Raw genomic sequence first — 11,604 nt, forward strand, 5'->3', positions numbered from 1 at the left:
GTGAAGGATGCGTCAGTTTTGAAGTTTCGCTTGAAAAATTTAATACAGCATATGGCTTTGCTTGGCTAGTAGTCCGTATATTTATTTTATGAACAGTCGAACTAGAAATGTACTCCTAAATGTTTAATATTGTCAACGTGTTTAAGGAAGTGGTACAGCGACGGAAAAGGCTGCCGTTTTTGTTTGAATCACGCATAATAACACTCCTCTACGTTGATGCGCATTTGCCACGTATTACACTGGGCCACCGCATAATTCGCATGATGGTTCCACGAATGGGCACAACACTGGCTTCCTTCTTGAAGTGCGTGTGCTTCAAGGTCACGTGATCGAAGTGCGATGAGCATCACAGCCTGGCGAAGCGTTCCTGGCGAACCACCATGTCGGCGTGAAGTTCGCTGAGTGTTCGGCAACCTAGGATAAAAAGAAAAATGAAGAAAATGAAAGCTTCTCAAGCTGACAATCAGTTGGTGGGTAAGATACTGCTTGGCGACTCCGTAAAAGGGGTATTCAAGATATGGCGCGAGTAAAGAAGACGTCGAGAAGAAGACAAAACGTGGGCGCGCCATTTCATCGTCCTGTTTTTTTTTTTCGGGTCATCTCTTATTCGTTAAACCATATACCTACCCGCTCATATCGCCACGCCTTTCACGTGGTATTCAAGGTTAAGTGTACATTTCTTTTAATTCTCTTTTACCCATCCATCTTTCATCTTAGAAACTATTTGAACTCCTTAGAAACTCAATTTATACGAACGATCAAATCAAATCAAATCAAATCAAATCAAATTTTATTCGTCTGTATGCGTACACATTCATAAATTCTGATCTGCCTAAGCACATTTTGCTTGTTGGCTGATCAGGCAGCAGGTGGAGAAATACCTCCATATGCATACATTTCTTGTCTAAACACTCATGCTAACATAGAGAAAAAAACAAAAAAATTGAACACAAAGTTGCACATACGAAAGAACTCAAGCTATACACAAAATAGCACATACGAAAGAACTCAAGCTATACACAGGGCAATACATTTGCACACCACTTTCTCATGTCAGTCATCATTCTACGTTTGTTACTTGCAAGACATACAACGATGTTTCTCTTTCTCATCATTACAGGTGGCAATGCCTGTGTCATAAACCTAATTTATGTCAGTACAATATGCTATCTGCCCCCCCCCCCCCCCCAACAACCAGTATATCACACCACACACCATTCTACAACCAGACTACACTGTGCCAAAATAGAAGAAATAACCTACTCTACTACAGCTATTATTTTGCTTCGGTTTTGCCCCTTCAAGGCTTACTAGTGTTCAATTACCGACGCATTTATTTCATTGCGCACTCCTGCCAGCCAGAGACTTCTTACCCAGCTATCACTGCAGAATAAACATTTTAATTAGCAGGTATCATCATAATCGTCGTAATCCCACTGCCATCAGCCTGACTACGCCCACTGAAAGGACTAAAGGGTATCGCCTATCCCTCGAATCAACCCGGTTCTCCACCACTAGCGCATCACCACAGCACGTATCCATGTTCGTGTCTGATTTATAGGAGTCTCACCTACGATCAAATCATCATTTTTTTTTGCTTTGGAAGCCAATGAGTACATTTAAAAAAAACTATACATATGCAATTAATTAATATTCTATTGTTATATCCTGTTCTGTGAAACATGACTCTTCAAGTGATGGCTTTTCATTGGCGTCGAAATCAGCGCTTAGCGTCGTTTTCATCACTAATGCCCGCAGAGACACCGTTGGCCCCGGCAAATGCCCCCTAACTGTTTCACATCCCATGCATATTGTAAAACAAACAGAGATAACTTCTCACCCATCAAAGCCATGGCACGGTCCACCTCTGACCTCAGGATCTCGAGCACTTTGGACACTCCGGCTAGGCCCTGTTCATAAGACCCGGTTGACACAAAAGTTGAAAGAGTTACTCCTCTTTTTTATCAATTTTCAGAGGAACTAAAGCGATTTATCAAATTTTATTTGCAAGCACTTGTGCACAGCGATGAGTGTGAGAAGTACGAAATGCAACCCAAGCGGCGCAGGTAATCGATCCAATATCGTAAATGTATTGGCAAAGGGTGACCCTACAAAGGACTATAAGATTTATAAGATTATAAAAAGTGCAAGCACCGTTTCACGGTGTTGCCCTCACGTTAGCACCATTTTCTTAGTTCAGAGGTATTGACCCAAGCAACGCATGTAATCGGCCCAATATTGTAAATTTATCGGCAAATGCCGATTCCACAAAGGACCAGGGTGACGTCAGCTACCCTGGTGGCCCAGCCACCATTTCCAATACTGGGAAAACTAGCAGTGCTGGTGGGGGAGATGGGAAGATGCGAGACAGTTGAAACGGCAGCACTGACATCGTAGGCCAAACCAAATATGGCGGGCCTTCCAACGAACACGGCTTTAGCCCCGAGTGACAGTGCTTTGATGACGTCAGTGCCCAGGCGGATGCCACCGTCCAGGTACACCTCGCAACGATGGCCTACGGCACGGACAATGTCTGGCAGCACGTCGATCTGCGTAAGACAACGCCCAAAGCGGAAGTTATGTATGTCGTTGTAGCGGTAGTAGAGCGTGGTGAAAAGGCAAGCCTGGCCAGCCAAGTTCTTGCGCTGAATTCCGCATTAAGGCCAGCATACATTGGCCACGAATGTGCAGTCGGTGCCATAACAATATGGCGCATGCTTCAAAAATTCATCCCCTGTCTTCTTACCGAAGCGAAACTTATGGGTACTTAGTATATATTTTGGCAAATGCCGCTAATATTCGCTCGTATAAATGCAAGAAGCCTTTATATTTCTTTACACCATGAGTTATAAACAATGCAACAAAGAAATTTCTCCTATACTAGTCTGGCCGCGTCTGAACATCGCCGCCATAAATTTTCCGCCACATAAGGGCAAACAAAAAATTGCAGGATCACCCGCGGAGCGCGAGGTGCAGCTGCCGCTGAACTGCGCTTACGATTTGTAAAATACGTCCGCGCCTTTACGAATCTGCTCTTCTTCCGGCAGCTCTCATAGAAACATAAGTATATTTTACAGAGCGCATAATATCTGTGGTTGTTGTTGTTGCCTTGGTGGCATGGCACATACCCACGACGGGGGATTTGCCAGGGTTCAGTGAGGAGAGCCCAAAGAAGGTAAATTGGTGCCAAGCTAATGGATAATTCTTTTCTTCCTGTTCTTCTTCTCTTTCTTCACCGGTTAACAGATAACGTCCCGTTCTTCTCGCTGTAGTCATGGAATATCGCCACCAGCTCGCCCAACAACTTACATTACCATACCTACGCGGCCATGTATGTTCAGAAAGACATAAATACTTTTTTTTTGTTATGCGGTTCAGTTATGCAGTGCGGAAACACAGTGTTGCTGCAAAAATGTGGCGCGTAAGCCCTTGAATGTGTTTCTGCATTATAAAGTTATTAGAGCAGGGGTAAAACCCCAACTTCATCAGGAAAGACCAAAGTCTGGCTACAACCATCTTTTATGTCGGCATGGTTTCTGAGAAATACCGTGCAACAAGCGAGCATTCGCCCCCCTTCGAATCAGCTTCAGAAATCGTCGCCGAATACTTCGTAAAAATCTCAATTTCTCAAAATGGCATCATCTGGGTCCAAGCATGCCACTGGGTTGATGTTGGTGCCCTGTCTCATGCTGCTAGCACAAGCTAAGCGCAGTAATCTTTTTGCTGTAGCCCTTTTCAGTGCTTACCTGAAACAAAAACGTGTTTGGCATCATTGCTCGCACTGTAGACGTGAACGCTCCATAAATCCCGAAAAAAAAAGCAGTAACACAAAAGCCCGCGAATAAAATGATTTTACATCACGAAATTAAGAGAAATGTTGGCTTAGTGAAAGAGGCGAATCTAGTAATCTGATGATAATCTATGCGTAGAAGGCATCTGAAACTGTCCCGATTTAACTTCCCTCTTTCGCTAACTGTGTGGAGTGTCAGCGAGTTGTCGAATGCCGTAACTCACTGTAGCTGGGACGCCGTCGAGATGGCGGCCACCATGATTGGACACGAGGATGGCTGATGCCCCGTGCTCGACGGCTTGCATGGCTGCCTCCGCTGGCAGTAAGCGAGAGCGTTAGAGGTCGAGTGCAACACAAGAAATACGTTGGCATCTACAGAAAAAAAGAATGCGCTCAAAGATACGAGATGTACACAAATCTCTTGGGCATCTGATCTAAGTGTTGCTTTCTGACGAACCAACATAGTACGTCCATTCTTCTTCATTGTGAATAACCAAGCACTCTAACAATTGATGTTTTGCATCGCTGGATGTAATAAAAGTATCTAAGCGGGAGAATAAAAAAAATAGCTTGTTCTGAGGAGTGTTTTAAAAAGTATCTCATTTCCAGCGCACTGCCCTTCACGCTAAATATCATGTTCGCACGAATCGATCAATGCTCAGCATTCATGCTATACGCAGGTAGCACAAACGCATGGTATCAGCAAAATTGATTGTTAAGCTTTAAATATGTTATGGCTTTCTTCCACCCTTTGTAAATATTTGTATTGACCCAGCGCCCGTTCTTAACGCTTGAACGCTGAGAAAAAGAACACTGTCTCTGCATGCCTACCGGTCATGACTCCTTTCACTACGATGGGCACATTGGAGATGCTCTTGAGCCAAGAAATGTCCTCCCAGGTCATTCCCGGGTCCAGGAACTGTTGGGCCAGAGACTTGCCTCCTGACTGGACCTCGTTGTCGCTAAAGTTGGCCGGCCTTGTCGCAAACGAAGGTAACGTACACAAATGCAAATTATATCCAGGGAACTTCGTTTCCGATTTTTATTTTATTTTTTGTTTGTAAAATTTGGGGGGGGGGGGGGGTAAAAGATGGACTTTATACTTCCAGTTCAAAAGGGGGCACAAATCGAATTATTCAACAAAATTTTTCATATTTCGATGCATTTCTCGGTTTATTTTTTCCACCAAAAATAACTCACTATTTTAACTCTTTTCTGTGCGGTATATGCATTGCTCTGTGTTTTTCCGGATACTTTTGTTAAACATTATTAAGGTGGCAGGTCGTGTTAAAAGGTTACTGACCAAATAAAATATCTCTTGCTGATGCGATTGTACTATAAACCTCATGGGGCCGAAAATGCATCGTCGTTCATAAAATTCGCCCATTGGCCGGAAGGTAGTGATGTTACCAGGTAGGAAGCGATGAAACTTGCTGTAAAGGCATCAAACGTTGCTATTGTACGCCGAAACGTGTTAGAATTAGGTGCCCCTCTAATTTTTCCCTCATTTACTACAGTTACTAATGTGCAGAAGCTCCGCGGGACCACACTGCTTTTGTATGTAAACTTCGAAAACAGTAATTCAACATCAAATCGGCCATTTACAACGCATCTGAACCTTGTAAAACCCGCTGCCTTGTATCTTCCTCCCTCGCTTCCTCTCATAGCAATGGCACAGGACGTCGACAGCGTTGGTAGTGCTCACACAATGCTGCTAGTAAGACTCCTTGGCACTGCCTGCGTTCTGCCCTCTCCAATGTAATACGTACTCTTCGAACATATCATCCGATTAGTCAAGTCATGGATGACAATATCTTCATATTAGTGAGATGACAATATAAAGCGTTAAAATAAGTGTTAAAATAACAGTGACCTCAAAACAGCGCTGTGTAATAAGCACAAGATACCCACTAATTTCCGTGTTCAGTTCAGTTCAGTTCAGAATAACTTTATTGTTTCAAGAAAACTGAACACGCATAGTATCTTAAGATTTATTCACTGGAAAGCCATGTTCTCTAGAAGCCGCATTTTTGCGTAGAAATCGGGTTAAACTCTATTCGTCAGAAAACCTGCTCTGGGTGCAAGAATCCGGTGAAACCTAGTGTTACTCGAAACTCGAAGGGCCCTAAAATATTCATTCATCACTACGCCACAATCCAATATCAATGCCTGCGTAATGCATCAAGCATGCTAAACGAAGTGTCATAAAAAGCTGCAGAGCAAAGCGATGTTCTAACCGGGAAGGAAGGGGGCAGCTTAAGCCCTAATCATTTTAGTAGCTTTCTCTCATTGCAAACAGACATGTTTTATTCTGACAGGTGCAGTCGTAGTAACGGCTTTAGTTTTCGTATATTGAGACGAGATGGGGTTCAGTTGAGGCAAAGCTGGCATCGGTAGTCGGTATGTGAAATTTGCTTATATATACGCTGTTGAACTTAATTTTCAAATGCGTAGTATTGCTCATTGCACCTGCCTAATATTTCGTTCATTACATTCACTTATAAAGAGGTCGGCCTGCCAACACTTTCGGCAAAGCAAGAAAATATATGATCTCACAGGTAACGCTAAACGCCGTAATCCCTTAAAACAGCCGCACTGTGCCAATCTGGATCTTTTTTTAGCCATCGTCTATAATGAAGCAGCTACTCCCTGCAAACGCTTACGGCTACGCCGTGACACAGACTTTGCTAAAAAATCTGGTGTGACAGAAACCTGTAGGTGCGACGACCTGTAGCTCCACAATTAACTTTAAGGCGCTGACAAATCGCTAACCACAGAGCTCTTTGTAAATACTCGTCAACCAGAGCTGCATATTTCTTCTCCGAAATTATATTACAATCCCTTGTTTTCAGAATGTTGAAGAACGTTGTACCTGAGTTTGTCGGAGTACTCCTTAAGAAATTCCCCGAATGTACCGGACTTGGTGCCGCCCACTGGGGCATCTACCGTGCAGACCAAGGCGCGATAACCAGCGTTCTGCGCTCGAAATACCAGCTTCTGTGTAGCCGACCTGTTCGGGTGAATGAAGACCTGCAGACGGTAGAAGGGAAAACGCTGCATTACAAAGCCGAATCAATCGATGTGTAGAGGTCCTCAAGTCGCGGTAGAGTCGTGATCAATATAAGTTTTTCTGTTCGCTAACTAGTTTTTCTCTAGCGTCGAATATTCAAACGTCCTTCGCAAATTAAGTGGAGGGATAACCAGAAAGTTCTCAATTTTGTGCAACAAGTTTCGTACCTCTCATAGTGCTCGCGACTGTACATAGCTTATACAGATAGCCTTTCGCATCAGGCCAGTTCGCATAACCAATCCTCTGATTTGATTCGGTATTAGGTTTTGCATACTTGACGCCTATTCCATTTCTTCCTTGCAATTTCCTTACCGAACAATAGAATGCAGAGGAAGTACCATAAATCGTGTTCACTACATATGAGTCAATTTCCTTCTTAGTCGAAACAGCACAATAAAGACATTACGAAGTCACCTGTTCGTTTACTTGTATTTTTTTTGCTAGTTTCAAAATTACTTGTCCGTATAACAATCTCTTCAACCGTAAATATTATAACTTGTTTGCTATAAAGTGCTCGTATGCGACCTGCCATCGTTGTATGTATCTGTTTATTTTATTCATTTTTTGTAATGGCTTTTAGATGAGCCATAGGCATCTTCAGGCTATTTTCTTTAGGTTTTCGCCTGTGGCTTATTCTAAACAGTGTTTGCACTTTTCAGAAATAATGTGAACCTTACCTTCCTACCTAGGCTATAACGTTACCAGCGTCAACGGAAAAGCCATACACGTGTCTTGCTTGGATGCGTTCCTTTATGTTAATTTTTCGGAGATCGTAGTTTTCTTTCCTTATCATGACAATGGCGATTATTCGGCATTGAGGTGCATGTACTATCCACAACTGCTGAGGCGGTCAAGAGCACAATATGAGCACGGTACAAAGACAGGCTCTTTATCAAGCGCTCTTAAATATATGTTTCCATATTATTAACTGAAGCCAGGAAGAATAACAGCACGCTGCATGCGTTCATGCGTTTGTGGTCCCTTCTTATGGGCTGACCATAGTTGGCAGAAAGTATGTCAAAGAGTAAACACTAATTGTTGTTCTGGGCGAAATCTAAGAGTGTCAAAAACTGAGAGAGGTAAAAGTTTTCTAGGCACGCGGTAAAGTATATATCTCTCTGCAGGAATTGAGTGTCCCTCTTTCTTTGAATTACTCTTTTATCCTCAGCGCCCAATGCAGCTCTAGCTATCTGACAATATATCATTATTTGCCCACACCACATCACATGACCTCGAGTGCTTTACTCACCTGAAACCAGAGCAGAGCTTTGGGCGCGGCTTTTTTGACGTCTTCCAGAGAAGTGGTGCTGAACATACTCAGAATCATCACCGTGCCGGCGGCTTCCACAGCTGGCCCGTGCATGCAGAAAAGTAAAATTCATGTAGAGGTGTGGCCAGATACTCCGAGCACGCTTCAGGGTATGAAATTTTCTCACGCGTTCCATTCAAGGGGGGCAAAAGGGCATTTCCAGAGAATATGGTTGAGATCCGCTTTGGCCTTACATTGCTTACACTCGTTTGAATATTGTCCCGGATAATAACGACTACACATAACCGGGTTCGGAAACGTATAAGTTTGGAGACGGCGCCAAGAGGTGGCCTGACTCTTTGTCAATGATTTATCAGCAGCGGGGTACTTTGTTCGATTGAGCCTATAAAAGATATGATGGTTTTTTTAGTTCATACTTCAGCGCATGAGGGGCACGTGGGACATATATGCAAAGTACTTCCTAATTTCAGCTAGGTGAGAGGGCAGAAAAGTTTGAAGCGAGCTGTGAATATTATGGCCGGAACTGCAAATGCAGTGGCAGATATTTCACCGCTGAGTGCCGCTGTGGCATCACACGAAGGCTGAACCCCACACCATCCCTTGCTTGCACATCCCAGCCCATCAACCAAAATTGCGCTGCTATTGCAGCTAAGCATTAAGACCTTTCGCCCTTAATAACGGAATAGAGGTCACAGTTATCGTTGTACTAAGTCATCAAGCGCTGATAATTACAAAAGAACAAAGAAGTCTTCATGATAATAAAAGTACAATGCACATGCCAGTCAGTATGCACTTGACGTTACGTATAAAAGGTGAAAATCTCGAAGCATTTATCCTTATATCATTATGAGGAAACTGATACCCTCCTATTGATAGAAGGAGCTGATATCAATGCAAGCAAACTACATGAACATTCTTGGCGGGCAGGGGGTGCACGCTTAGTTGGGATGGTTAGAGAATAGTTAGTAGAGCCGTGTTGCGTCTGCTACCTTCTGCGGTCTGTTTGTTCATTTGCGTTAATTATTATAGCTAAACGAACTCACCTAGCCGTCACACATATTGTGGAGAATATATAACTAGCGATGCTTATGTTTAACACAGTGGGCATTAAAAAAAAAAGAAATGTGTCTAGGACGGCAGAGTCCAGTGAGGAGAAGTGGCTTATGGCTTAGGGGGGTTTAACGTCCCAAATCGACTCAGGTCTGTAAGGGACGCCGTAGTGGAAGGCTCCGGATAATTTCGACCACTTGGGATTCCTTAACGTGCATTTCGCCTCCATTGCAATGCGATCGTCGCTGCCAGGATCGAACCCTCGTCTTTCAGGTCAGCAGTCGAGAAACATAACTACTAAGCCACCCCGGCGGCTGCGGAGAAAAAAATATGATATTTAATGAGATAAGATAGCTAAAGCTGCTGCAGGGTAGGGATAATTGGAGATCAATGCAAGACGGTGAACTTAATTGTGAGTGATGATTGCTATGACGACAAGAACACGTCCTTGTGCACAGTCTTTTTCTGGCTTTCTCTAGCAATGAACCAACTTGTCTGGAAAAAGTAATCTTGTTCGCTTGAAAACTTTTCACGAATTGTATAGATCATGTGATCTCCGAAGTAAGTAAGCCAGTTCAGGCCAATCGGAATTCTACAGTGCATACGCAGCGCTCCTGCATCGTCTAGTTCAGGACGCAACCAGCGTGACCAGAGCAGCATCTGAACAGAACAACGAGTGCGGATGCGTGGTACGCTACCTCTGGCCGTAGCACGTTCACCATCGGGGTGGGCCATGCGGTGGAAGGGCGCCGGAGATATTCCCAACGGCATCGTTATGGACTCGCCCAGAACCGTGATTTCCAGGCTACGATCAGCAACGCCCCTCAGGAATCGCGGCAGAAGACGCAGCCTGCGTGAATGTGTGCAATGAAAGCGTTATGTCAATTAAATGTGATCACCATCCTAATCATCGGCCGAAGTGGCAGCCTTTCCAAATGCCCTCCCCCCGTTTGTCCTTGAGCTCAGCAACGAACCGCCATAGACACAGCACCACCGAAAAAGGCAGCGTAAAATAGTTAATCTCAAAAATATTAAATTCGAAATTCTGCCCCAGGAATGCAGCAGGGAGAGGCAAGGAGGATAGAATTTTTCAGAGAACGAAAGGAACAGGCGGTGGAACGGAAGTCTTAGTCTGCTACCCAACGTTTCGACAAGAGGACTCGTCTCCTTCCAGAAAAGACAAGTCCAAGTCCTCTAGCAGTAGCGTTCTCTAGCGGACTAAGCCCCCCCACTAAAACAAGTCCTCTAGCAGTAGCGTTGGCTAGCGGATTAAAGCTTCCAGCCCTCCCTTCCGAATGCTTTCCCGTATCTATATTACACACGCTTGTTAAGGCTGTAAACCAAATATGTTAAAGCTACGAGGGCGAAATATGGAGAGTTCTTCTTACTGCTACTTACTGCTACTTAGGACAAGTTCACAACGCATTTCCGCAAAGTCTTTCACAGCGTCACAAACCAAACCAAACCACTTCAAATACGAGTTGAATATTAGGAGGAGAAAGAGGGAGAAGAGGAAAGCTGGTAGATTCTTCTGCTTGAATATGAATTCACTACTTTTCCTTCTCCGTATTTTTTGTTTTGTACAAATTCTAGCTTTGTGTCCCAAAATTATCAAAATACCCCATTCCCTGTACACGAGTGCGTTTGTATCCGCTATACACCCTGGCCAATCCCCCGCCGTGGGTATGTGCCATTAAGCTTGAGGACATCATCATCATCAACCGGAAGAATAATCAGTTTGCTACTCTACACGGGGGGAAACGGTGAGGGGATAAAAAAGTGAAAGAGAAAAGAGAGTCGCAGAAAATTGAAGTTACTATGAAAAGTAGTTCAACGTTAGAGCAGCAAACGTGCTAATCACCTCGTGAAGGCGACTTTGTTCTCCGACGCAGTTTGCTCCCGGTCTTCGCCCATCGTGAAGTAAACGCGCGGCACAGGTTCAAGCTTGGACAACCCCCTCCTTTCAACGTCCTCCAGGGTTCGGACGGGGGCCTCGGGTATGTTCGTTGCGGTGCTCGAGTTGCTGCGACCGCCCATGGTTGCAGTGGTATCCAGCTGAACTTGCCGTTGACAACGTATGCGGTATCTCTGTACCCTAGGCTACTTTGAACTCGCGCATGCACTTTGTAGAGTGAAAGCCTCGAGCTCTTTCACTGCTTTTAGGAGGCAGATGGCTGATTAATCTTGTTTTTATAGCGTCCAACCGCCAGAGCACACTTCGACTGTAAGCCTCTCGCTTGTCTGGATGGAAGATTCTTCGACGCTCTCTTTCCTGAGTACAGCGATAGTCTAGTGGAGTTAAACAAACCTTGAAGAGGTATTCCACCGACTAGCACGGTGTCAGCTACGTTCTCAGCTTCTGGCGTTTAACAATATTTCGTCATACTGTCAGCGGACTTCTTGAAGCTGGATAAAGCGGCTCAA

The 11,604-nt window shown here is 44.3% G+C and overlaps 1 protein-coding gene across 1 annotated transcript; it reads right to left on the reverse strand.

Annotated features, from left to right (window-relative positions):
- Positions 1–346: 346 nt before the first annotated feature.
- Positions 347–11,217, reverse strand: LOC149348942 (2-Hydroxyacid oxidase 1-like). Its single transcript, XM_089585954.1, has 9 exons — positions 11,042–11,217; positions 9,879–10,030; positions 8,110–8,210; positions 6,663–6,820; positions 4,622–4,767; positions 4,015–4,106; positions 2,391–2,549; positions 1,841–1,910; positions 347–414 (listed from the first exon to the last, which is right to left on the reverse strand). The coding sequence occupies exons 1-9, from the start codon at positions 11,215–11,217 to the stop codon at positions 347–349; spliced, it is 1,122 nt and encodes a 373-aa protein (XP_089442080.1).
- Positions 11,218–11,604: the final 387 nt, after the last annotated feature.

Source organism: Amblyomma mixtum, chromosome 4 (assembly GCF_055824585.1).
Source record: "Amblyomma mixtum isolate Tamu chromosome 4, ASM5582458v1, whole genome shotgun sequence".
In the NCBI taxonomy this organism is placed as follows: Eukaryota; Metazoa; Arthropoda; class Arachnida; order Ixodida; family Ixodidae; genus Amblyomma; species Amblyomma mixtum.